General features: G+C 40.8%; 1 protein-coding gene and 1 long non-coding RNA gene across 3 annotated transcripts in view; both read right to left on the reverse strand.

Annotated features, from left to right (window-relative positions):
* The window catches only part of LOC136866633 (leucine-rich repeat-containing protein 15), a 175,342-nt gene that overhangs the window by 38,820 nt on the left and 110,246 nt on the right, over positions 1-26,276 (reverse strand). For both annotated transcript variants that reach the window (XM_067143753.2, XM_067143761.2), the window contains 2 exons: positions 21,008-21,941; positions 5,872-6,255 (listed from right to left, as the gene is read on the reverse strand). In XM_067143753.2, the coding sequence (XP_066999854.2) occupies positions 5,872-6,255; positions 21,008-21,940 (1,317 nt within the window). In that variant the 5' untranslated portion in view covers position 21,941. The remainder of the gene's footprint in view (positions 1-5,871; positions 6,256-21,007; positions 21,942-26,276) is intronic.
* Positions 4,297-5,173, reverse strand: LOC137498888 (uncharacterized). Its single transcript, XR_011017908.1, has 3 exons — positions 5,153-5,173; positions 4,683-4,841; positions 4,297-4,399 (listed from the first exon to the last, which is right to left on the reverse strand). It is a non-coding gene; the product is annotated as an uncharacterized lncRNA (long non-coding RNA).

Raw genomic sequence — 26,276 nt, forward strand, 5'->3', positions numbered from 1 at the left:
GATTAAGAAAGAAAGGAGAAAACTATCACTCAAAGCTAACTCTTCTTTTTAATAATATTAATTTTTATAATAAAGTGGTATAAATGCCTGCCTTTGACCTATGTAAATAAAAAATAAGGTTCCTAGAAGGAAACCATAATTTAATATCATCGATTGTAAATGTTAAAAACATTTAAGCTCCATAAGTCTTTAGGCTTTTTCAATCGTGCTTCGATAGTGCACCGTCACTATGGGTGGTCTAGTATGGCGTACTCTAGTGGCGTGGAAAAGAAATTACCGTTGCGAGAGGAGAGAAAGCAGAAGAGATGCAATCTAATGGGGATATTTGGAATTGTTTTTCGATAGAGGGTTCTAGAGGGTTTGCTGGTCTCGTGAAACACCTAAGGAGCGATACTGGCGAGCGTGCTACCTGATGCTATATGGCTTAGCCCGCTGTCACACAGGGCATCGAACGATCAAGAGCGACCAACTGGCATCGAGTACTAACGACTAAATTCATTTACCTTGTCACACTGCTCATCGATCGAGAGGGATCGACTGCACGGAAACAGCTGATACTCCCGCCCAGTACCGTACATGCTACAGATGTATTCATATTCACGAGAGAAAAAGAATGTGTTGTGAAAGCGATAATTCGGGTGGAAATATGATTCTAACCTATGAATATATTAGGAGAAAGGAAAGAACCAGACGATCGCAGTGGACAAGGTAAAGAGCCATAGAGAATTCCACCAAAGTGTGCCTTCGTTGCGGAATGACGAAGAAAAATTCAGGAACTAGTACCGAATGCCCATCAATAATTACGGTATAAGGAAGTAGAGGAAAAAATGAAGTCAATAATAAACATCAGGCAAACAAATTACAGGAAAAGTATAAGTTCTGAGGAAAGGCTGACACTATCGTTAAATTCAATATTCACAACGATTTTTTTAGGTTTAAAGTCAAAAGTGATGTTCACCTTCGAAACAACTACTGTATGTCCGTGGCAAAATATATCAAATAAAAGATTAGTGGCATTCTGCAGGATTCTAATAAAGTATTGATAAAAAGGACTGAAAACTGTTATGTACATCAATTTGAATTCATAATTTGAAGGTGCTACCATCAACAGTGGAAATATATTTATTTAGGCCTACAGGTTTCTGGACATTGGTGGCTCATACAGATTTAGGATTGCTCACAATACATCAGTGGATTTGTTCCTGTTATATATGATGCCATTCATAGAGCACTACAGCCAGAATTCTTGACAGGGTGAAAATTCCAACAAAAGCCTCACAAAAGTGGCTCATTGTATTTCAAATATAAGACTAATACCATTTATGCTTATTTGTTTTAATGATGCTGGATCTTGGGGCATAATTACTGTCTTTTCAAATGATATTTTGAGGTGTTTATTAGATGGAGGTAAACAGTTTTTTTTTTTTTTTTTTTCATACCACTTGGTGAGATCCCACCTACCAAAATAATAGACATATCAAGAAATGCTTCCAGTCAAAATTTACATTACCTAATGTAGAAATAGTGTGTCAAGTTTCATTACAATCCTGTAAATAATTTTGAAAGAAAGAAAAATGCACATATGCTCTGAATATTGTGAAAATGATAAAAGCAATGGAGTTCCTTACACTGTTTCTCTCCCTCATGATCCTCTGCAAATCTCTTGTCGCCTCTCCTCTTCTTTGTTATTGTGCCATGTTCAGAATAGTATCATATTGCTTTCATGACAAGCATGTTGCTGAATTTCTGTAGGCCAACTGTGTTTTGTGCAAAGAATCCAGGTCCTTATCCAAACTTTGCAAGAATGACAATCCTGTCTTAATTTATATCATTGAAGACTACAGCAGCTTCGAAAGCAGCTAATTTTACCAAATGGCTGTGAAGAAAGGTTGTCTATGGACATCTCTTCCAAAGTAAATTCTCTTTAGGATTCTGTGTATTCACATATGTGTACATTTCTTGAGGAGTTCAGGTGAGGCTAGTGCTCTGTACACTAGCTTAATAACTATAGGAAAAGCTTCTGGAATATTGTTCTAATAAGTAAGTTGGCAGTGTAATAGACTGATACTTGTCACAACTACATGTAAATTACACACAAGGTCTTGTTTATTACCCTCATCACTAAGCAAAAAGTACTGTCTCCCCAAACTTTGCACTGGCAAGCTGATCTAATTGCTCACTTGGCAATAATAAAACCAATTAATATAAATCCTGCACTTCCATCCAAATTTCTGGTAAACTCCTTGGTACAGAGTAACACCTTTTTCCGCAAAGGTCTGGTAGGACTCTCCTTCTTACCACAATGTTGATTTTGCCTTTCTGTATATTGTTCATATGTAACTTTTTTACTGATATGAACAGTGTCAAGCCTATCTATCCATCCTGAAATACTTTCCTTATGAATCAGTTCAAGGAAAATGAAAACTTTGCCTTCAATTTCACCAAAAATGAGAACCAACCACTGCAAAAAATAATAGGTGCTAATAACAAGCACCTTGCCTTCTATTTTTAGAAGTGAAGAGTATGCCTTTCTAACAACTAAATAGACTACTATTGCCGTCTACAGTAAAATGTTATTTAGGCCTCAGGTGGTAAATTATTTAATTTTGCTATATCTTACATTGCCTGTCAAAACTGTTTGTAAATACCAATTATATAAATGAATGTTTGACAGAATAGGGTGTATGGGCCTTGTAAGATCTTGGATTGACTTACAGGGTAATTAATCTACTCAACCTTTTATTACAAGCATGTAACTGTCATATGAATATATTTTTAATAAATAATGTACATATTCTGCCATCACATCCCCTTAATATCACATCACACAAAATACAGTTTTTTATGTTATAGATTAAAATCTACAAAACTTTGGTGGAAACATCTGTCAAAATAGTTACAAATGAATTTTTCATCTTTGTTTTTCATTGTTTATATGGATCTACAGCACAAGAAATAAAATAATCAGTCTACCTTGATGCCCTCTGTAGGCCTATATGTTATTAATAAATTATAAGTACAGTAACAGACATGAAAGTAGTGATCGCTGATGCAGACAGGCACAATGGCAGGAGAGTACTTGGAATGAGGAGATAAAGGCTACCTAAGTTACAAAGTTATAAGGTGGCAGGGAGGGATTCTGTCAGGTATAACTGTAGTAAGAATTTTGTCCTATGCAAACAACTTGGTCTATTGAAACTGTGCAATCTAATATTAATGGATCTACAGTACAAGAAATAAAATAATCAGTCTACCTTGATGCTCTCTGTAGGCCTATATGTTATTAATAAATTATAAGTACGGTAACAGACATGAAAGTAGTGATTGCTGGTGCAGACAGGTACAATGGCAGGAGAGTACTTGGAATGAGGAGATAAAATAGAACTGAATGTCAGGTTGAGAATACAAAACTGGAACAGGTAGATAATTTCAAATAGGTATTTAGGATGTGTATTTTCGCAGGATGGCAGTATAGCAAGCAACATTGAACACAGATGCAGTAAACCCAATGCAATGAGCTTGCAGTTGTGATCAACAGTATTCTGTAAGAAGGCAGTCAGCTCCTGGACAAAACTACTAATGTCTTTACACTGGTCTGGTTTCAGACCACCTGTGCTGTACAAACCTAGTGCAATGAGTTTGCAGTTGCGATCAACAGTATACCGTAAGAAGGAAGTCAGCTCTTGGACAGAACTATCAATACGCTGGTCTGGTTTCAGACCACCTGTGCTGTACAACTGCTTACTACATACACACAGAAAGGACCTACTACATGTATTTCAAAATACTCCTTTCCTTGTAACCCATACATGTTCTACCACATAAAATATACAAATTAAGATGTTGTAATAATGCTAAAAAATTGGAGTTAAGGTTCTTTCCCATCAGGTGCTAATACACATAACTCACTGAGGATTCCAATAAATATTGATAGATAAGTATAACAAAAAATGATTTAATTTAAAAAGTAGAACATTTCTCAAGAACATAAATTTTATTAGATTCTTTCTTGGTCTAACACTGTATACAACAGTTTCTGAATTTTAACTTTGAAAACCCTTCGACCTAGTACACTCATTCTTTCCATGTCATCATGAAGACACTAAAAATAACATTGATTATATTTTCTTTTCAGTTTTCAGTATCTTTTCTAAATATTCACTTAACATATCACTGTCACTTTCACATTTCTGTTTCTTTTATTTTTAACTGCTGGCAAAGCTGTTTGTAGAAGCAGAAGCCACTGGACTGGAAGTTGAAGTCCCTTCAGTAATTTCTGAAATGTAGGAGTTAAACCCCTCCAACACAAATTATTTCTGCTTCCTCCTCCTATATTTCAGCTTGGTGAAAAGGCTCTCATACACCAGGTGCCACTTCCATAGATGTGTTTGTTATAGAACTGAAAAAAATGAACAGCATATTAATGCAATTCTTCTAAATTGGAGCTACATTTTAGTCTGGACACAAGCCTTCTGTTTAAGAAATTGTTATTTTCAATAATTATTTTAGATGATTGTTAGGTTAGATTATATTATATTACTTTCAGTTATATCTGATAAATTAATGAACAGATGGGTGGAACTTATGGCCTACAGACTGAATCTTCCCCTCACTCTTTCACAACTAGAACACTGGTCTGTAATGTAGGCCTACTTTTAAAAATAAATATTACAGAATTGTACCTTCTTCCAGCAATGAAGAGTTCCAGAAAGTTGAGGGCATTGAAGTAGACCCATTTTATGTTTTCTGTACAGCAGAACCTGGGAGGAGAGGGAGGATGTTATCTCTCCAAGTTCGATATCCAGCCCTCAGAATTTGCCATGTTTTGGCACAACTTTTTCCTGAAACAATGAATCAGAATATTGTGACAAAGAAAATATACATGTAGTAGGCCTACTTATGGCATAGGCCTACACTTATTTGTCATTAAAGCAAACAATGGTATTCATTTCATTAGGTACGAGATGGAGGTTAGGAAAGCACTGCTTATGTTTTCCAAACATTTCTTCAATTAAGTTACAAGAATGATAATTACTGCTTCTCCTAGTGTAACTTTTTTTACCAATCTATTCCGTATAATATATTTTATCAATAAATAATCTAAGATAACACTATTCATAAGATAATCGTAATAAATCTAATAATTACTTACCAGTTTTTGTCCCAATTCTCCACACTATAGAATGCCATGCAAAATTCACGGTCTCCCTATTACTATATCCAGGGAGTCTAGTGTTTTCATACACTAAGCAAATTAATGTCTCCCTATTACTATATCCAGGGAGTCTAGTGTTTTCATACACTAAGCAAATTAATGTTTCGATTTCATCAACAGATGACTATGTTGCGTCCGCCATTATCGAACGACTGCGACTGAAAAACGGACACGTCTGTTTTTACAAACCAGTCGATCTTCATCGCTCGTAGTTGATCGCTGACGATCGATGCTGTGTGACTGGTGCCACTGCCCTCTGTAGGTTTGTTTTCTTAGTCGGTCGATCGCAGTCGTTCGATCGAGCCTGTGTGACAGCCCCCTTAGGCTCGTCCCTGCTGAGAACACATTACGCCGCGCTGTCCGCTTGGGAGTTGCGTTAGGAAAGCAAACCCCGTTGAATTTGAATCGAAGCGGGCAGCGTTTATTGGTCCATTACGAAGCATTAGTACATCGAACGACCAAAGTTGGTTGATTTTAATTTATTTTATAATAAATGTTAGGCTCATTAAACTAAAAATTAGATTAAAAGACGACAAATGAAGTGTAAATTTGTAGGGAGTTGTGCAACACTGAAATAATACCACCCACCGGCCCTGGTGCGATGTAAACTCTGTATCTTACCAGAAGCTATCGAAAGCGAGATCAGTTCGACTTACCTTGTCGAGCGGTCGGACGTGCTTGAGTGCTCCTTTGTGCACTTCTGCGAGGTGTGGATTGTGAGCTATGGTGAGATCAAGTCCCCTGTAACCTGCTGCTGGCTCTATGAGCCAGGGGAAGGCCTGTTCACCCAGTCCCTGAAGCTCCTCGAGGTGGCACAGTCTCAACCGTCTGAGATCCCTGAAAGGCGCACCGGTCGTCGAGAACTCAACAGACTTCAGTGGGTTGGTGTCCAGACTGAGGTACCGCAGAGAAGGCATATCCTTCCCATTGAGGCCCGCAGGTACCTTCTTGAACTTGTTGGAGGAGAGATCCAGGTCGATCAGCTCGGTGAAGGCTTGGGATGGGAAATCGCTTAATTCATTGCGTGACAGATTCAATACCTGGGAAACAACATAAAGAAATTATACATTGTAAATATCTCTCCTAAAGTTAGCCGCCTTAGTCTAGGGAAAAGGGTAGCGGCATCTTATCAGGTTGGCCAACGTTCGATTCCCAGTTCCACTAAAAATCTTCTTTGGTGGACCAGCGATATAATTTAGCAGAGAAGCTGATTAAAATATCATCCTGAAAGTAGTTTACCTTGGTATCCCTGTTCAACTCGAGATGAATGCCGCGAAGTCTCCTAACGTAGAGTATACTACGATGATTCTTCCGCAGTCCTAATTCTCCCCTTAATTTTGCATGGTCAGCCGTTCTTAAATGTCGTACGGAGACATTTAAATCACACCTGCGCGTCTCTGACTAGGCACGCCCACTCCAGCATTACTTTTTCTCAAATTTCTTCTAGAATTAAAAATGCTCCAATCAAATTAGTTTTAACCTAACTAGCATCAAACTTTACACATACGTTGTTCATGATTTGTATTAACTATTTCGTAACATGGTTGAAAACTTTAAGTAGTCAAAGCATAGACAAAGTTAAAATCCCCGACCCGAGCGGGAATCGAACCAAGAGCCCCACGGACCGAAGAATACTACTTAATCCATTCTGCTATGTTTAAGGTGCAAAACCAATTAACAAAAATGTTAAAATGTAACATATTAATAAATAACAAACAAAATGCAACAAACTATTCCTTTTACTTCTCTAAGCTTAACAAGCGAGTTTCAAACCAAAGAACAAAAGAGAATTTGGTGGGCCTCAATCATTTTGAAAAATTACCACATTTTTCGAAACGGGAGTAATAGTCCCGAAATTAATTGCTAAATTTAAATAAAATTTAGACGAGGTTGACAAAAGTTGGAGTCGGACCCACGGTCTTAGAGTAGCGTCCCTGCCTGTCACCCGGAGGCTCCGTGTTCGAATCCCAGTCAGGTCAGGGATTTTTACCTGGACTTGGGGGTTGCTTGAAGGTCCTCTCAGTCTACGTAATGAACACTGAGGAGCTACTGACGGTGATATAGCGATCCCGGCCTAGAATACCAAGAATAATGGCCGAGAGGAATCGTCGCACTGGCCAAACATCACCTCTTAATCTGCAGGCCTTTACCCCATGCGGGTGGGGCGGTAGAATAACATCCACGGTATCCACTGGCTGTCGTAAGAGTTGACTAAAAGGGACCTCAGCGGCTCTTAACTTTGGAGCGTGAGTTGGCAACGACGGAGCCATCAGCTGAGACCTGGCATTGCTTCCACTTACTTATACCAGGCTCTCCTCCCTTTTATCTATATCCTATTTGACCTCCCTTGATCGACTCTTGTTCGTTTTCGACCCCGACAGTATTAGGTTCCAGAAACCTAGGAAGTCTTGCATTTCCACGCCGTTAGCGGCCCTTGTCTTTCTTTGGCCGATCCCTTCCATTTGTTCTCTGATTAGTGTTATATAGCGGATGGTTGCCTAGTTATACTTCCTCTTTTAAAAAAAATAATCACCACCACCACCTGCAGGCCTTTGGGCTGAGCAGCGATTGCTTAGTAGACCAAGGGCCATTGAGGCCGTAGCGCCACGGCGTCTTCTTTAAACAAAAGTTTGTGTAAACCAAGCAAAGTAAGAAATATTAGTAGAACTGCCTTCTCCCCTTAGATTAATAGCCTTTTCCGAGGCACCCGGGGGTCGGTATTTTGAATGGGTTTAGCCCCTTTTTATAGCCGAATGCCTTTCCTGACGCTAACCCTGTGTGAAGGAATGTGTTAACTATTGCGTGATGGTTTGTAGTGATACATTGTACATGAACGAATATGTACTGTATGATGCAAGGTATACAGACACATGGTCCCCGAGCTGGAGGGAAGTTGTGACACTTCCACGGAGATGGAATGTGTTGACATTTGCACGGAACGCCAAACATTCCTGGAAACTACTAAGCAAGGGTATGTCAAACAGTGACACTTGCACGGAAGCCCAAGGAGAGATGGAAAGCAGTGGCAGGAGAGGGGAATACTCATGCGATAGATAGATAGATAGATAGATAGATAGATAGATAGATAGATAGAAGCGTTTAGATGTACAGTGGACATCAGTACATTGTGGACTATACAAATAAAGATCAACTGACTTATTACCGCGTAGATTTCAATAAAAGTAAATGTAAATAAATAGAAATAATAATAATAATAATAATAATAATAATAATAATAATAATAATAATAATAATAATAATAATAATGCATGTTGGATTTTCAGCCCGAAGGGTGGTTTGATCCTCCACAGCTCCCTCCATCAAAAGCTAGCATAGATAGACTAAGCGTCACTGAAGAGGCATACTAGGGAAATGGGGGAGTGAGGTAGTTTCCCGTTGCTTTCCTCACCGAGACAGAAGTTGCTATTGCATATCAGTCTGCCAAGCCCACTGAAATGCATACACCAACTGACCCTATGAGCGATATTTTCACACCATTCGTAATAGGGACTGGCTGCATAAGGGATGGTATTACTAGCATCACTCGGTCACTTTCATGTTGTCAAAACAGGGTGAGTTGGCCGTGCTGTTAGGACCGCGCAGCTGTGAGCTTGCATCCGGGAGATAGTGGGTTCGAACCCCACTGTCGGCAGCCCTGAAGATGATTTTCCGTGGTTTTCCATTTTCACACCAGGCAAATGCTGGGGCTGTACCTTAATTAAGGCCACGGCCGTTTCCTTACCACTCCTAGGCCTTTCCTGTCCCGTCGTCGCCGTAAGACCTATCTGTGTCGGTGAGACGTAAAGCAAATAGCAAAAATAGCATATTGCCAAAGCCAAGGATAAGACTGAGACTGGTCAATGAAGGTAACAAATTCTAGCCCACACCAGAAGATATAGTGCACTGTAAACACTACATCTCGCCAGCAAGGGAATAATAATAATAATAATAATAATAATAATAATAATAATAATAATAATAATAATAATGTTATTGGATTACGTCCCACTAACTACATTTACGGTTTTCGGGGACTCCAAGGTGGCGAAATTTTGTCCCGAAGGATTTCTTTCACGTGCCGGTAAATCTACAGACACGGGGCTGACGTATTTGAGCACCTTCAAATACCACTGGATTGAGCCAGCATCGAACCTGGCAACTTGAGCTCAGAAAGCCAGCACCTCAACCGTCTGAGCCACTCAGCCCGGCTGTAAAAGAAAAATAACAAGAAAATGTAATCTAGTTTTAGGTGAGGCAAGGCATGTTCGCAATCCGGATGAAGCGACGAATTAAGTGAGAAAAAGTGTAGCAAAAAAAAAATTGCGTGGGAAATAGAGGGTATAATTTCAAGAGTTTACACCGAGGAGGTAGGCCAGTTCTTTAATCGAGTCTATGAGAAGTACTGTAACCGGGTGAGTTGGCCGTGCGGTTAGAGGCGTGCGGCTGTGAGCTTGCATCCGGGAGATAGTGGGTTCGTATCCCACTGACGGCAGCCCTGAAGATGGTTTTCCGTGTTTTCCCATTTTCACACCAGGCAAATGCTGGGGCTGTACCTTAATTAAGGCCACGGCCGCTTCTTTCCAACTCCTAGGCCTTCCCACTCATATCGTCGCCATAAGACCTATCTCTGTCGGTGCTACGTAAAACCACTAGCAAAAAAAGAAAAAGAAGAAGTACTGTAGGTGTCTATTAATATCGCAGTATATAAAAATCGAGGTTTCGTGCAAGTGTCACTCCGTGCTAATGACACATGCTACTTCTGACTCACCAAGTTCTGTTAGAGTGAAGGAATTCGTGCAAGTGTTTCAAGCCTGCTGGAGGAATTAACCAAACGAAGTTAAAATACCCGACGCGGCCGGGAAGTGAACACAGAACCCTCTGAACTGAAGAATACTACACAGATCATTCTACCAAGGACCCGGACTAAGATCAATAGGAATTGAAGAACCGAAAACGGATTTTTATAACTCTCTTGGAATTTTTACAGAAAACAGATTACCCCTTACTTTCACTTTTGAGAATCACGAACAATACCATCATCAAACACTTAGCTCTAAGAGTAGAATTTATACCACCGAGCTCGATAGCTGCAGTCGCTTAAGTGCGGCCAGTATCCAATAATCGGGAGATAGTGGGTTCGAGCCCCACTGTCGGCAGCCCTGAAGATGGTTTTCCGTGGTTTCCCATTTTCACACCAGGCAAATCCCGGGGCTGTACCTTAATTAAGGCCACGGCCGCTTCCTTCCACTTCCTAGGCATTCCCTATCCCATCGTCACCATAAGACATATCTGTGTCGGTGTGACGTAAAGCAAAATAGCAAAAAGAAAAAAAATTATAGATATGTACAAAGACGAGAAAGGAAACCACCCAAATAGTGACCAGGTCACTGGCCGACTGTTCAAGGTCAACATGTAAATGGCTCAGTGCTGTTTACGGAATGATAAGATAACGTGTTGCTCGCCGGCAGTAGGTTAGTGAAACAAACCTGAACAGCAGAGAAAGTTGCATTAGTTTTCTCTGGGACATTCGTCTTTATATTCACTTATGAAAAACGCAACAATATTCTTCTTCTTCTTCTTCTTCTTCTTCTTCGTTAGCCTACTGACGTCCACTCCTGAACACAGGTCTCTTCCTGTCCTTACCACATAGTCCTCTACTGGCCAGTGAGTATCCAGTTGCTTCCACCATGGCGTTGGATGTTCTCTCTCCATCTGGTAGGTGGTTGGCCAACACTCCTTCTCGAACCCTTGTTGTACACTCCATCAGAGCCTTGATCCATTTTGAGGTGTTTCTGGCAACGTGGCCTGCACTTAAGTCTTGCCGCTTGCTCCATCAAGTCGGCGACTCGAGTCGTCCTCGTTTCGTAGTCGATCTTCAGGCTGGTTTCAAACATAGGGAGCTTCATCACACTCTGGCAGACTCGGAGGCGTTTCACGCTGTTCACTGTGGAAGTAGCAGTTTCAAGCTCATGAGTGGCGACTGGTAGAATGCATATGTTGTACATTTGCCTTTTGAGGTTCATCGGCTCAACGGAGTTTGCACGATGTAGCCAAGTCTGCTGAAATTTGCCCAGGTCAGTCCTATTTTCCTGGTGATCTCTGCCGTTTGATTGTTCATCCCTAGGTTAATGTATGGCCCAGGTAATTTTACTCCTCAACAGTCCAAATCACTTGGTAGCTGATGGTGATACTCGTGTTGTTCGGGCTCATCATCTTTGTTTTACTGATGTTCATCCTCAGATTCGCAACTTCGGACACTTCCTTGAGTTCATTCAGCATCGATTCATGTTTCTCACGACTGCTGCTGACCAGGACGATGACATCGGTGAAGTGCAGGTAGTTCAGGTAGGCACCATCAGTATAAATGTCTTTTGATCCTATCAGCCCCTTAAATGAAAATGAAAACCTACAATCTATTTTACAGTCAGTGACCGGGTCAGGGATGGAATAAATGAAGCCCCATCTTTGCGGCGAGGATAGGAATTTTGCCGGCTGCCGAGGTCTGTCGCATTCTTCTAGCCCCTTGAATACATTTACTATACTAGACTTAACTAAAGTTGGCGTCTGACGGGTAAGGTTGGAGGGAGGAGCACTGCACGTGTCATTTCACGATGTTGCCACATTCCAGCATTCCTTTCTACATACTCTTACCCGTCGCTTCCGGCTCACTTGTTCCCTCCTTCATTCACCGCTGTGATCTGTTGTAGACTACCTGGCCAGGCGGTGTCGTCCCATTTGCGATCACTCTTATACAAACAATCAGGTTCTTATCAGTGACAGTGACAGGTTTGGCAACTCTCAGCAAGACGAGCTGCCCTGAAGTTTTATCTCCATGGCAACCGCAGTCGCCCCACCCACGTTTCCATGGCAACCACACAGCCACTCCCTTTATCCCACCTCGGCAGGTAGTAAACGGACCTCCCTCTAAGAAATGTCAGACAGCAACTCTTATTATTAGCAGTATAATGCCAGGGTGAATAGCTTAGGTGAAATGTATCACCCTGTCTTACGCCTCTATCGACGGAAAGTTTTCCAGTCCCTCAGTTTTCTTCAGTTTTAACATAACGAGTGGCATGTGATGAGATTAGAGTACCTGGAGTCAATACGTGCATTGTCCATCGCTTCAGGCACCGCCCACGTCTCCATCGAATCAAATGCTTTCTGATAATCTTTCTCAGCCATGCGAAAAGGGGTGTTAGAGTCTGTACGTTCTAATGTTGAAAACATTTCTTAGGGTTCACTTATGGAAAGCGCTCCAGAAACTTCTTCTTCTTCTTCTTCTTTAGCCTGTTGACGTCTACTCGTGAACAGCACAGGTCTCTCTCTTCCTTTCTTTACCACACAGTCCTTTGCTGGCCAGTGAGTATCCAGTTGCTTCCACCATGGCTTTGGATGTCATCTTTCCATACTACGACAAACGTAAACTTAAGCAATTGTGTCGAACCGGGCGAGTTGGCCGTGCGGTTAGAGTCGCGCAGCTGTGAGATAGTGGGTGCGAATCCCACTGTCGGCAGCCCTGAAGATGGCTTTCCGTGGTTTCCCATTTTCACACCAGGCAAATGCTGGAGCTGTACCTTATTTAAGGTCACGGCCGCTTCCTTCTCACTCCTAGGCTTCCCCTATCCCTTAGTCGCCATAAGACCTATCTGTGTCGGTGCGACGTAAAGCAAATATGTGTCGAAAGTTGAAAGACTAAGGACCCGGAAAGGTTTCAAATTTTGAGTCTTAGATAGCTCTATAAAACTTTAAAAAGAAACACATTTCGAAAATCACTGCCTGCCTAAATGCAGTTCCGGAAAAGCAGCCTAAAATCGCTTGTTTCTTTACTCGTTTTCTTTGTTTGTTCAAATCCTAGCCAAATTATTTACATTATAATAATAAAGAGGAAAAGCGCACAATGTGCAGGAAATAAAAACAACAAATAGTTAACAATAGTTATTTATTAGGGTAGTCCCTCACTGCAAAGCATTTTCAATGAGCACTTCCTTTCACTGCATATCATTGCGTGATATCGATCACAGCTTCTGTTGCACAAAGCACAAACACAGGTGACGTCTGGATCGTGATATTTGCTGGTCATGCACACCTTGAAGTGGAAGCCATGAACGGCGTAGCGTGTCACTAAATGTCTCAGCTCATAGTTCCCTTGTTGCCAATCGCTGTAGATCATAGCGTCTGTAGCGTAGAACTCTGATCATATTTATTTTTTTCTTTTTCCAAAGCACTTCCATGAGGCCTTTATATGCAGGAGTTGCTGGCAAAAGTAGCTGTAGTCGTAGTTCCTCAATGAAGAAAGGCTCCCTGGTGAGCTCGTATGCGAGACGAGAGGGTGTGAATTTGGAAAGGCATTATATTTTTTTCAGAAAAGTGGCTTTCGCTTTCTCAATCTGTTCTAGATTTCTCTGTGTGCAGTGTATCCAAATTAATTCTAGTCCATATGTTATGATAGGAGTGATTTTAATTTTGAAAAGTTTCATTGCTGTTCCAATTGATAGTCTATTGATGAGTTTTATGTCGTTCATCGCCTTGATAGCCGTGTTTGTTTTGTCTTCTATGTGTTTTCTGAATATGATGCCACGTGTTTGTAAGGTCATGCCGAGATATTTGAAGTGTGACACTGCTGTTAATTTCTTTTCTTGGTAGAAGAAAGAGGCCTGTGGTCCCCCTTTTCTGAAGCTCATGGACACAGTCTTTTTTTCGTTAATTTGTAGTTCATTTTCCTTTGTCCATTGCACCAGTTGATCGAAGGCAATCTGCAATTCTACCTGGTCTGTCGATGTTATTACCATATCATCTGCATAGATATATAGGCGTACCTTTTCTGATGATATTGCTTGAACTACGTCAGCTGTTGCTGCAATGAAGAGCAGAGGGCTCAATGGATCTCCTTGGAGTACGCCGTTTGTTTGATGAATTGGTCGTGAGATATTTATACCGTCACTAATGATTATGCTGTTGTCGTGAAGTATGTTTTGAATAATTCGCAATAGATAGTTCTCTCTTCCAACCAATTGCTGTAGTTTCTCTATTATTAATTTCCGACTAATTGAATCGAAAGCTTTCGCGTCATCTATAAATATTGCATGTAGTTTTTGTCCTGGATTTGAAAAGGTAGTCTGTATGTCGTTGAGTAGGCAGGTAATGGCTTGGATTGTGCTTATATTTTTCCTGAAACCGAACTGTTCCTCAGGTAATTTCAGGTCTATTATGTTTGTAAGCCTCTTGCATAGTAATTTAGTCAGTAACTTGAACATCGTGCATTCCAGGGCGATTCCTCTGTATGAGTTAGGATCCCCAGTGTCTCCTTTCCCTTTGTATAACATTTTGACCGTAGATTTCCTCCAACTGTCCGGAATATTGCTTTGCTCTAGGCACCCGTTAAGAAGGTTGATTATTTCATCTTTCATTTCAGGCCATATTTCTGTAATAAGCTCACCGTATATAGAGTCGGGTCCACTTGATTTGTTGTTCCGGATACTTGTTATGACCTCCGCTACTTCTTCCTCCGTAAAAGGTTCGACGTTCGTGACATCACTTGCCATTTCCAGCTCAGGGCGTGTTTCTCTATCTTGAACTACTTTGCGTAGATGCTCCTCCCAAACATCTGTTGAAATGTTTCTAGGAAATGTTGGTTGCCGTGCATTTAGCGGTTTATATGGGTTCTGTTCTGCTTCACGTATCAGTTCGCTTTCTTCTTTTTGGTGATGCTCTTTCTTTGCTTCCCTCACTAGGCGTTTATAGATTCTTCACATTATTATTTCTGTAACGTGTTCCTTGGTTCAATACCCTCAAGCATTTTTTGATTCGTTGAAAAATGTCCACACCGAATGTAGTTATAAGTGCTTAAGTGAAACTGTGCATTGACTCACATTAGCGCTCGTAGTGGTGCTTAAGTGAAACAATGCATTAACTCACATTAGCGCTCGTAGTGATGCTTAAGTGAAACAATGCATTAACTCACATTAGCGCTCGTAGTGGTGCTTAAGTGAAACAATGCATTGACTCACATTAGCGCTCGTAGTGGTGCTTAAGTGAAACAATGCATTAACTCACATTAGCGCTCGTAGTGGTGCTTAAGTGAAACTGTGCATTGACTCACATTAGCGCTCGTAGTGGTGCTTAAGTGAAACAATGCATTAACTCACATTAGTGCTCGTAGTGGTACTTAAGTGAAACAATGCATTAACTCACATTAGCGCTCGTAGTGGTGCTTAAGTGAAACAATGCATTAACTCACATTAGCGCTCGTAGTGATGCTTAAGTGAAACAATGGATTAACTCACATTAGCGCTCGTAGTGGTGTTTACGTGAAACAATGCATTAACTCACTTTCGCGCTCGTAGTGGTGCTTAAGTGAAACAATGGATTAACTCACATTAGCGCTCGTAGTGGTGTTTACGTGAAACAATACATCAACTCACATTAGCGCTCGTAGTGGTGCTTAAGTGAAACAATGCATTAACACACATTAGCGCTCGTAGTGGTGCTTAAGTGAAACAATGCATTAACTCACATTAGCGCTCGTAGTGATGCTTAAGTGAAACAATGGATTAACTCACATTAGCGCTCGTAGTGGTGTTTACGTGAAACAATACATCAACTCACATTAGCGCTCGTAGTGGTGCTTAAGTGAAACAATGCATTAACACACATTAGCGCTCGTAGTGGTGCTTAAGTGAAACAATGCATTAACTCACATTAGCGCTCGTAGTGATGCTTAAGTGAAACAATGGATTAACTCACATTAGCGCTCGTAGTGGTGTTTACGTGAAACAATACATCAACTCACATTAGCGCTCGTAGTGGTGCTTAAGTGAAACAATGCATTAACACACATTAGCGCTCGTAGTGGTGCTTAAGTGAAACAATGCATTAACTCACATTAGCGCTCGTAGTGGTAGAAAAAGGTAAACTAATCGACCGGATAAGGATTATAATTTTTAGGAATAAATAAAGAATATATTCTTGCCAGGCTGAGTGGCTCAGACGGTTAAGGCGCTGGCCTTCTGACCCCAACTTGGCAAGTTCGATCCTGACTCAGTTCGGTCGTATTTGAAGGTATTCATATATGTCAGCCTCATGTCGGTGGATTTACTGGCATGTAAAAGAACTCCCGCGAGACAAAATTCCGGCACCTCGGCATCTCCGAAAACCCTCAAATGTAGTTAGTGGGACATTATTATTATTATTATTATTATTATTATTATTATTATTATTATTATTATTATTATTATTATTATTATTATTATTATTATTATTATTATTATTATTATTGTACCGGGAGGTACTGTAACCGTACGTATGTACGATCCCCGAGTTTTTAGGTTAGGAAATTTTCGTATATAGTTTGTTAGGTTAAAATCATGTAATTTTGTTTATTTACCATGTAAAAACGTAATATAAGAAGAATGTATAGTTAGGGAATATTGAATATGTTCATCATTATATTTTGTATAAATTTCCGTTTGGGTAAGAGTCTGTAAATATGGCCTAGCCGTAAGGATTGTGCAACCGGGAAAACTGCGACTATATCGGGAAGGACGGTTGAAGTCAGTTGGATGTGTTGCAACAGGTGGCTTGAAAACACGGGGTACGGCAGGTTGTATCGGTTGAAGAATTGGAGTGAATCAATGTGGACATACATGAGTGGACGGTCTATGTCACATCATATACTCGATAGCCAATGCGAGGGCTTTGTTTTGAGCGAGGTATGGGTTGACAGAGTGACGCGGGAAGAAGTGCCGGTGTGAGCGTTGCTACCACTAAACTTTTCAGGACGCGATTACCACGTGTAGCAAGGATATATAAGTGGGTACGCGTGTGCGGCGAGTCACTCTTTTTCTGATTCTGATTCTGATTCTCATTCTGTTTCTGACTCTGATGCTGATACTGTGTGTTTCTCATTTGTAGTCTACTGGTCTGCGGGAGCGACATATTTGCGCAGTTTGCGCAGTTACGGAGTGAACATGGTATAATCTCAACGACTTACCGGCTTTGCAGTGGACTTTCTGTAAAAGAAAGTGTTTGTTTGGAACTTGTCACCCGAGTATGCAGCTTCAGTTGATGAAGAATTTTGCTATTTGCTTGCCTCTGGAGATGTAACACTTTCTGTCCAGCCAGCAATTGGAAAGAATTCAAGACGTCGACGAAGAAGTGTAAATAAGGTTAGGGATGCTCGTCTTAAGAAGGTTGCATCCATATGTAGAGAAATAGTCGTCGTACTTTTCTCTACCAGATTAGAATTCACGGTAACAGTGGAGTGCGAAGGGGCTCTGGAGGTATGTTAAAAGTATAATGATGTTCTATGTTTATTGAAGATTTTAATGATGTGTAATTTGCCTTTGTAAGACGGCAAACGAGTAAATCTCGTGAAGAGATGATTTTGTTGGGTGGTATTGTGTATATTAGCTCTATGTAAACAGCAAGCACTAAGTGGGTTGCATAAGTGTTTATTTTGTTGGTGTTTGTCACATATTAGTTCTTATTCTGGGAGTAAAGTCATAGAATCAAACTTTAAGTGAGTCTTTTGTCAGTGGAGTAAGGCTGAACCTGGCATGTTACCCAAATTTAATTTTAGGGGTTATATAGCAAACAGGTAAGGTTACAAAGCAAGTCTGGAGCCTCGTCAGCCTGATGACCGTCGCCTTGAGAGAGAGAGTGGCTCGTTGCTCTACACCATTAAATATTCCTGCAATTGTTTTGCAGGTGGCGCCCATTATCCTTGTTATTTTCACTTAGTTGAGTCAACGTTTATCTGTTCAGTATTTCAATAGTCTGCACAAGTTACAGTACACCTCAACTCCGCTCATTCAAAATAAGCGCCTTATTGAAATCCTCTATCGACCAAAATGTGAAATTGCTACTACATAAAGTTGAGACTTTAATCAGAAGATCTCACTACCGAAGTATTAAGTAATTGTGTTATTCTGAAGTTGCCTAAACTGACTGGTACCGGGCGAGTTGGCCGTGCGTGTAGAGGCGCGCGGCTGTGAGCTTGCATCCGGGAGATCGTGAGTTCGAGCCCCACGGTCGGCAGTCCTGAAGATGGTTTTCCGTGGTTTCCCATTTTCACACCAGGCAAATGCTTGGGCTGTACCTTAATTAAGGCCACGGCCGCTTCCTTCCAACTCCTTGTCCTTTCCTGTCCCATCGTCGCCATAAGATCTATCTGTGTCGGTGCGACGTAAAGCAACTAGCAAAAAAAAAAAAAAAAAAAAAAACAACCTGACTGGTTTTATTTGCTGGGTGCTTGTTTACATCAAGAAGTTTTGGACGTTTATCCACAGATGTCACTACCAAAAAACTAAGGTCACGCACTCTGGTGCAGGGAAGAACAAATTGTTATTGAAAGAAGTTTTGTGGTTCTATGTTTTCTTGATTGAATCTATGTTCATTTATTTTGGGGTTGGCAACACTTCCTTTTCATTCCGCCAGTTTTGAATTCGGCCAATCATGAATTTTTGTAATTAATTTTCAACCAATCTTGCATTTCTTGTTCATTTTTGAATTAGCCAATAAAAACTGAGAGGGTGTGTCCGGATTAGTCCAGAATCCTCTCGAACCTTCCCTGAGGGTACATAAACTGCGGCTTTTGTGGCTACCTTGCCTATTGGTCGTCGTATTTCTGAGAGTGTGTGTGTTAAGGCAGGAGGCGGGGCGCCTCTTTCTTCGGCCGGCAGAACATCTACCAGGTAATGGCGACGTACATTCTATCTTTCTTGCTGTTTCCGCATACTATCCGAGGGGAAAGTACCAATTTCTAACTATGTGACCGTTTTAATGTAAACTTCTTCCTTTTCATGTAAAATTTCATGAAGTCTTTAACTCTAAATCGGGGATAGAGAGTGAGTTACCCTCTCGAGCTCCCCTTCATCTTGGTTTGAGGTGACTACGATTTCGCAACTTTTCTTTCCTGTAATATATTAAAATTATTTCCATGCGAGCCACCTCGGTAGTTTGGGACTAGCCCCAGTTTCATCGGCCGAGAGCCCTGTAGGTTTTAAATATTTCATTATCTGGGAGCGCAGTGTACGCCTCCATTCAGGTTGTGTTCGGGCCATTTATTTAACCTGTTCTTTTTCCGCAAAGGCCCAGTAGGTTGGGTACTAGATACCCCTGTGTAAAACTATTTCCATTTGTAATTCGTGCCTTATAAGGCCAGAGTGTGTAAGATTGTGATGTGATGTTGCCTTGAGTAGGCTGTAAGAAATCGTGAGTATGTAAGCTCTTTTCCAGGTTTTGTTATAGTGAAGGGTGCCTCTGGAAGGCTAGATATTGTAATTTTGGGAGCAAGTGCTCTTGAATTAGGGGATTTCTGCCCTTGCCTAAATTATTCCTCATTGAGCTCGTAGTTCAGAAATTGTAAATCGAGGGCTTGAAGCCCAAAATTGTTCCACCCTTGTTTGGCATTGTACCTGAGTTACCATTGTTATTGTCACCTATTGAAAACTTGTTAAGTTTGTTGTTTTGAAAAAATACAACCTTCAGTTCAAATTTTAAATTAATTTTGATATTGTAGATAGGCCCATTCACCCCAGTACCTTCTTTCACCTCTCTGCGATCCACCAAACCACGGTAACAATGATGATGATGATGATGATGATGATGATGATGATGATGATTATTATTATTATTATTATTATTATTATTATTATTATTATTATATTCTCATACGTCATATTTCATTTACCTATAATTCGTAGCTCATACCCCTAGAATGTTTTCAACACTGAGTAGCTTGCCTGAAGGGCTAAAACTGGATATTTTCGATTAGAATGCATACTGCATGATACAAGGTGCATTTAAACAATTCTGTAAATGATACCATAACACAAAGAAAATAGAAGTTACAAACAGGGTACCTTGAATCTTCTTCACTCTCCTATGGCCATAATACACTTTCGGTAACGTCTATACAACTGCTGAAAACTGGCAGCGAAGGCTTCTTTTGGAATCCATCGAAGTACTGACATCACACGTTTTTGGATGTTCTGTGTGTCAGTAAAATATGCGCCTTTCCTTTGAGGTGGGAAAGCAAAAAGAAGTCTCCAGGCGCCAGTTCCGGAGAGCGGATGTCCAAGAACAGTTATGGGCCGCTTAGCCAAGAGGTTGCGTACACAGATCGCACTGTGCAGGCGGGTGTTGTCATGGAGAAGACTCCACTTTCCAGTCCTGTACAACTCTGGCCGAACACGCTTGGATGCGTAGCAGCAACCGTTTCGAAATGTTCTCGTAGAATGCGGCGTTGACAGTTTGACCCTCCGGTAAGAATACCTAGTGGATCATGCCGCTGCTATTGAAAAATGCGATAAATAGTGTCCTCGAACCTACCTGTGTCAGGTTCTTCGCTTTCATCTTTCCTGTTCGGCCTCCCTTGATCAACTCTTGTTCTCTTCCGACCCGACAGTATTAGGTTTGCGAGGCCTACCGAATCTTACATTTTCACGCCCTTGTTCGCCCTTCCCTTTCTTTTGGCGATTCCTCCATTCTTCGAAGTGTCGCATCTCTTCCATTTTCCTTCTGATTAATGTTAATAGAGGATGATTCCTCTTAAAACAGCAATCAGCATCACCGCCACCCCAGGTCTAGGTAAAAAATCTCTGACGTGGGCGGAGATCGAACCCGGGACCTCCATGTAAGATGCAGGTAGGGCAGGTCCAATTAAAATATACTTGAACTAAAATGAAACTGGAAACTAATAGGACGTATTCATACGTAGATGACACATAGCAACTTGCGGTAGTATTGATGGATTACAATATAACAAAATAACATAGTTTACACTTGACTTACCCGAAGAGCTTCGAATTTGTCAGATTTGTTCAGACTTCTTATTCCGTTATTTTCGATATGAAGCTCTTGGAGATTTGGGAAGACTTCCATCAGCTTGTGGAGGTTCGTAACAGAATTGTCGCCGATCTTGAGCTGCTTCAAAGATCGCACTGGTGACAGTCCTAATGTCGAGATGGAGTTGTGAGATAAATCCAGAAACCTGAGAGCTGTGAGTGGGGAGAAGATAGATACCTGAAGGCTGGCCAGTTTATTGCTGGACAAGTTTAAAGTACTGAGCTTACTTAATTTCATGAAATTGTTTTTACTGATGTTCACTAGCTGATTGGCAGACAAGTCTAGTGTTTCCAAGGATGACAGTTCCTTCGTTCCGCTGTTCTTAATGTTGGAAATCTGGTTGGAGGAAATTAGAAGTGTCTTCAATGAATTTCGTAAATTGAGATCATCGAAGTGAAGTTCTTGGATATTGTTGTGAGACAGGTCAAGCACTTGTAGTTTCTTTAAAGGTTCAAAAACTTTGGACCTGATCTCTCTCAGATTGTTATGTGCCACCGATAGTTCTGTCAGAGTTCTTGCTAGGTTGCTAAAGGCATTATCAAAAATCACTTCGATATTATTTTCGTCCAAGAAGAGTTTGGCGACGAGTTCAAGGTTGAGAATTTGAACTTTAGTAATGTTGTTTCGACGAAAATAAGCCCAAACGTTGTATATTTGGAGACTGTCGTAATCAACATTCACGGTAGGTATGGGAACCTGCTTGCCCGTTGAAGACACATCGTTACCTGTCGCCGAGCAGTTGAGCTCCATAACTTTAAGATTATTCTGCGGCCCGTCGAGAAGCTTGCATGCGCATTCTCCACACTGCAATTCTTCTTCACATGACACGAACACGACCAGCACCAGCCATACAAGGCTCCACGTAGCCTTACTAGTCATCCTGAAACAGATATAACGACCTTTATCAGCAAAGAAAGGTTCGGTATTGAGGCGTGCAAAATATTGCAAATGATAGGACTCTTTTTCTGACAAAGAGTAATCGACCAAGGCCCATATTCCGCATAACAGGTGAGGACGCCTGGGCGAGGTACTGGTTGTATCCCCCGACCCAGAGTCTGAAGCCCCAGGACACTGCCCTTGAGATGGTAGAGGTGGGATCCCTCGCTGAGTCCGAGGGAAAAACCAACCCTGGAGGGTAAACAGATTAAGAAGAAGAAGAGCAATGTACCGTAACTTTCCACTGGCATGAGTTATAAATTTCCCTAAAAGTGACTATACTATGGAGATCGGTAGGTTCAAAAGGGTGGCTTAGATATGATGACAGATTTTAATTAACCAGGCGATCTGAACACAACACTTAATTGGGATCCAAAAATTCTCTGGGAGGGTGATTTAATTTAGATTAGACAAAGTATAATAAATCTTACACACGTTTGCGCTAGTAAAGTATTCAAGTCTCAAATCCCCCTGTGGACGAAGTATAGAATATCCATAGTATCCAAGGAGTCCCAGGGGCTCTTAACTTGAGAGCGTGTGTTGACGAACTCGAGACCCTTAGCTGAGTCCTGGCATCACTTTCACTTACTAATGCCAGTCTCCTCACTTTCGTCTATCCTATCCGATCTCGCTTGGTCACCTCTTGATCTTTTCCGATTCCGACGTATGAGGTTTTCGAGGCTTACGGAGACTTTCATTATCACACGCCCATTGTGACTCTTGTCTTTCTTTGGCCGATACCTTTAGAAGTGCTGGACCCCTCTCATATGTTTCTCCTCTGATTAGTGTTAAGAGAGGATAGTTACCCAATTGTACTTCCTCTTAAAACAATCACCGCAGTCGCTTAAGTGCGGCCAGTATCCAGTATTCGGGAGATAGTGGATTCGAACCCCACTGTCGGCAGCCCTGAAGATGGATTTCTGTGGTTTCCCATTTTCGCACGAAGCAAATACTGGGACTGTACCTTAATTAAGGCCACGGCCGCCTCTTTCACACTCCTAGCCCTTTCCTGTCCCATCGTCGCCGTAAGACCTATCTGTGTCGGTGCGACATAAAGCAACTTGAAAAAGAAAAACAATCACCACCACCTGTCTATCGTTCATAATAGGCGACTGAAAGGGAAACCTCAGGGGCTGTCGATATGGGAGAGTATGGGCTGGTGACCACGGGGCCCCTAGTTGAGTCTGGGATTGTTCCCACTTTGCCAGCCTCCTTGCTTTCATCTTTCCTATCTGACGTTGTTTGGTCAGCTCAGGATCTCTTCCGTTAACGAACCCTAGGGAGTTTTTAATTCTCCACCCGTGTGGCCCTTCCCATTCTTTTTCCAATATCGTCACTCTTCGAAGAGTCAGAAAACTTCCCTTTTTCGTCTGATTACTGTTCAGAGGGCATGGTTGTCCAGTTGTACTTCCCTTTAAACCTCGATTCTCTTAAAGTGACCTCCTCGTATTATTCTTCCCATTTTCTCTCATGAGATTTGTTATTGGTTGAACAGCTGTTGTGATGACCACCGTGGAACGGCTTGCGGAACTGGCACCCCTTGTACCTTATCATTCTTTAATAAAACTGCACCGCTATCTGTTGACGAACTGCACCAACCACTTACATTACATCACGGCCGTCTCGCTCAAAACTCTTTTACTAGTGAAATGGATTTCTGCTACGTCTGGTCAGGGTCGCCTGCAACTGGGTGAGTTCGAATAAATACAATAAATGCTTTCCGATAATAATAGGGAGTGTTAGCCTCCTTTCAAAACACACCATTAGTACGTATTACTAATTTGGCTTGTGTTTGTTCGTTACGAAAAGTACGTAAACTATGACATCACTCCTGCGTAATGCCGGACTGGCAAGGGACCCTACTGAATCGACCCCGCAGACATTAAGATGAGATGGCGAATAGTTTTAGGGAAGAGTCTTGGAAGAGTCGAATATGAATATTTAACTTAATCACGGTATCTGTGCAAGTTTTGTACTTAAAAATAATAATAAACCTATAAGACATAAGCACTTAATCATTTTGAAAAGATTACAACAAGAAAATAATTGTTCATAATACATTAATACATATAAACCAGAATGTAATTTTGTAAAAATTGTAATCTACACTCATTTGTTTTGGTATGAATACGTCAAGTAAGTACTCTACAAGATGAAATTTATTTCATGCAACGTAAAGAACACATTTTTAAAAATAATAGATTGTGAATTTACGATCATGGAAAACGATGGAAATGGAATCTTTGTTCGCACCATACGCAACGAATGAAGTTTTGACACAGTCACACTGTGCGCAGTAACATATTCCTCCCACACCAAATGCAAACGAAACAGGGTTGTAAAACCAATCAGGTTGATTGATGGAATAGTCTGACTTGTAGAAAGCATACTTCACCAGATTTGCATATCTTGGAGACTAAAACTGATGGTAAAAGTAGCTGTTTAATTTTATAATTGTCATTCTGTTGTGAAAAGTTCGTTTCAATTTTTCATCATACAAAACGGAATCAGGAATTATACGGAAGTAATTCTTATAAGGTCGAAAGAGAAATACATCCAAAGTTTGAATTTTGCCTGTCGGTCTTGGTGGAATTATTGCAATAGCTGTTGTACAATCCACAGGTGCTGTTTCTCATAACAAGGAATCACTATTTATATAGCTATTCCATGAATTGACAGGAAGCAGATTCTTGGTTCCCCATGAAGGCCAAAAGCAGTTAAGAAGGAACAAATGACACATTTGCTAACTGCTACTCAATCATTACCAAGATCATTAACGAATTCACTAATGACTGCCTCTAGTACTTTTGAGGAAATTACTTGCTGGCTCTTTAATAAAAAGTTTATCTGCTAATTTGCTACATAAATGTATTAATGGCTGTGAATATCTAATTCAAAATCTCTTTGGTCTGTGTTAAACACCTACCGTTCTTCATAATGAGGAAGCATATGTTGTCACAAATTGTGTTGCTGTATCTTGAATATTTTCTTTATCGTCCTATAGCCACGATGTTGTTTTCACCACTAGTATCTTCTGTTATCTTTCTTAAATGTTGAAGCAATTTGACAGTAGCTCGAAATTCCTTGAAGTTTAGTTTTGTAGCAACTTCTAACGCCCAGCACTGTAAGTTCGTACCTCCCACAATGAGCATGCTATTCCTTGTGGATATGTACTTTTCGAACACTTGTTGTTCCATTCACTGTGATTTATCGCTCATGATTATATATACATTCTCTGTTTCCTTTTAATTTACCTTTGAAAATGTTGAATCTGGAAATGACTAGTTTGTTTGTGGGTCGGAGGCTACTCCATGGACGTGAGAATTTTCATTGATTTTTGAGTATGAACTCTATCCCAGCAGTTATGTTGTGATCTCTACACTCGATTCCTCTTCATTGGGTTCGCATTCTTCATAATGAAGAATATGAAGTTATTGAAACTCCTCTTCATTATCTCGAAAAATGCTACAATACGAACAGTAGAAAAATAAGTGAAATACATAAAAACAACATAATAAGAAGCGTAAATATATTATTAAATTGAATATTCCGAATCGATAAATTCCACTGTACAGTATACTGGCTCCGAGCACAAGCTCTTCGCCTTCGGGTTCATTGGCTCGTATTATTCTGAACAACTTTTGGTATTAAATAAATCTATAGTAATATAGACCTATAAAGAGAGGCTGTGAGTTTGTTATGCAATGGTAATCCTAGAAACTACTGGACCCATTCTGACATTTTATTTTCACCATTTGAAAGATAATATAATTCCAGGTAACATAGGCTATATATCAGCCAGGAATATCAAAGGGTTTCCGTGAGAACCGTGATTTTGGCCCTTTGTCACATTAATAACCTAATGCAGGCGATATAGCGAATTAGTCGCACAAGGATGAGGTACAGCTCATTTTAAGCCTCAAGACGCGAGGAATAAAACACGTTTAAAGGCCCTAAAACCAACTGTTTTCGAGATTTTCACCACATTTTTCCACTATAGGAATCGGATGAAGAAATTACAAGCCGTAACCAAGGCAACGTCAGCTATAGGGTTCTAGAATACAGGCCTGGTGTTCGACTTTTTTTCTATTTGCTATAGGTCGCACTGACACAGATAGGTCTTATGGCGACGATGGGACAGGAAAGGTCTAGGTGTGGTAAGAAGGCGGCCGTGGCCTTAATTAAAGTACAGCCCCAGCATTTCCCTGGTGTGAAAATGGGAAACCACAGAAAAAATCTTCAGGGCTGCCGACAGCGGGGTTCGAACCCACTATCTCCC

Source organism: Anabrus simplex, chromosome 1 (assembly GCF_040414725.1).
Source record: "Anabrus simplex isolate iqAnaSimp1 chromosome 1, ASM4041472v1, whole genome shotgun sequence".
In the NCBI taxonomy this organism is placed as follows: Eukaryota; Metazoa; Arthropoda; class Insecta; order Orthoptera; family Tettigoniidae; genus Anabrus; species Anabrus simplex.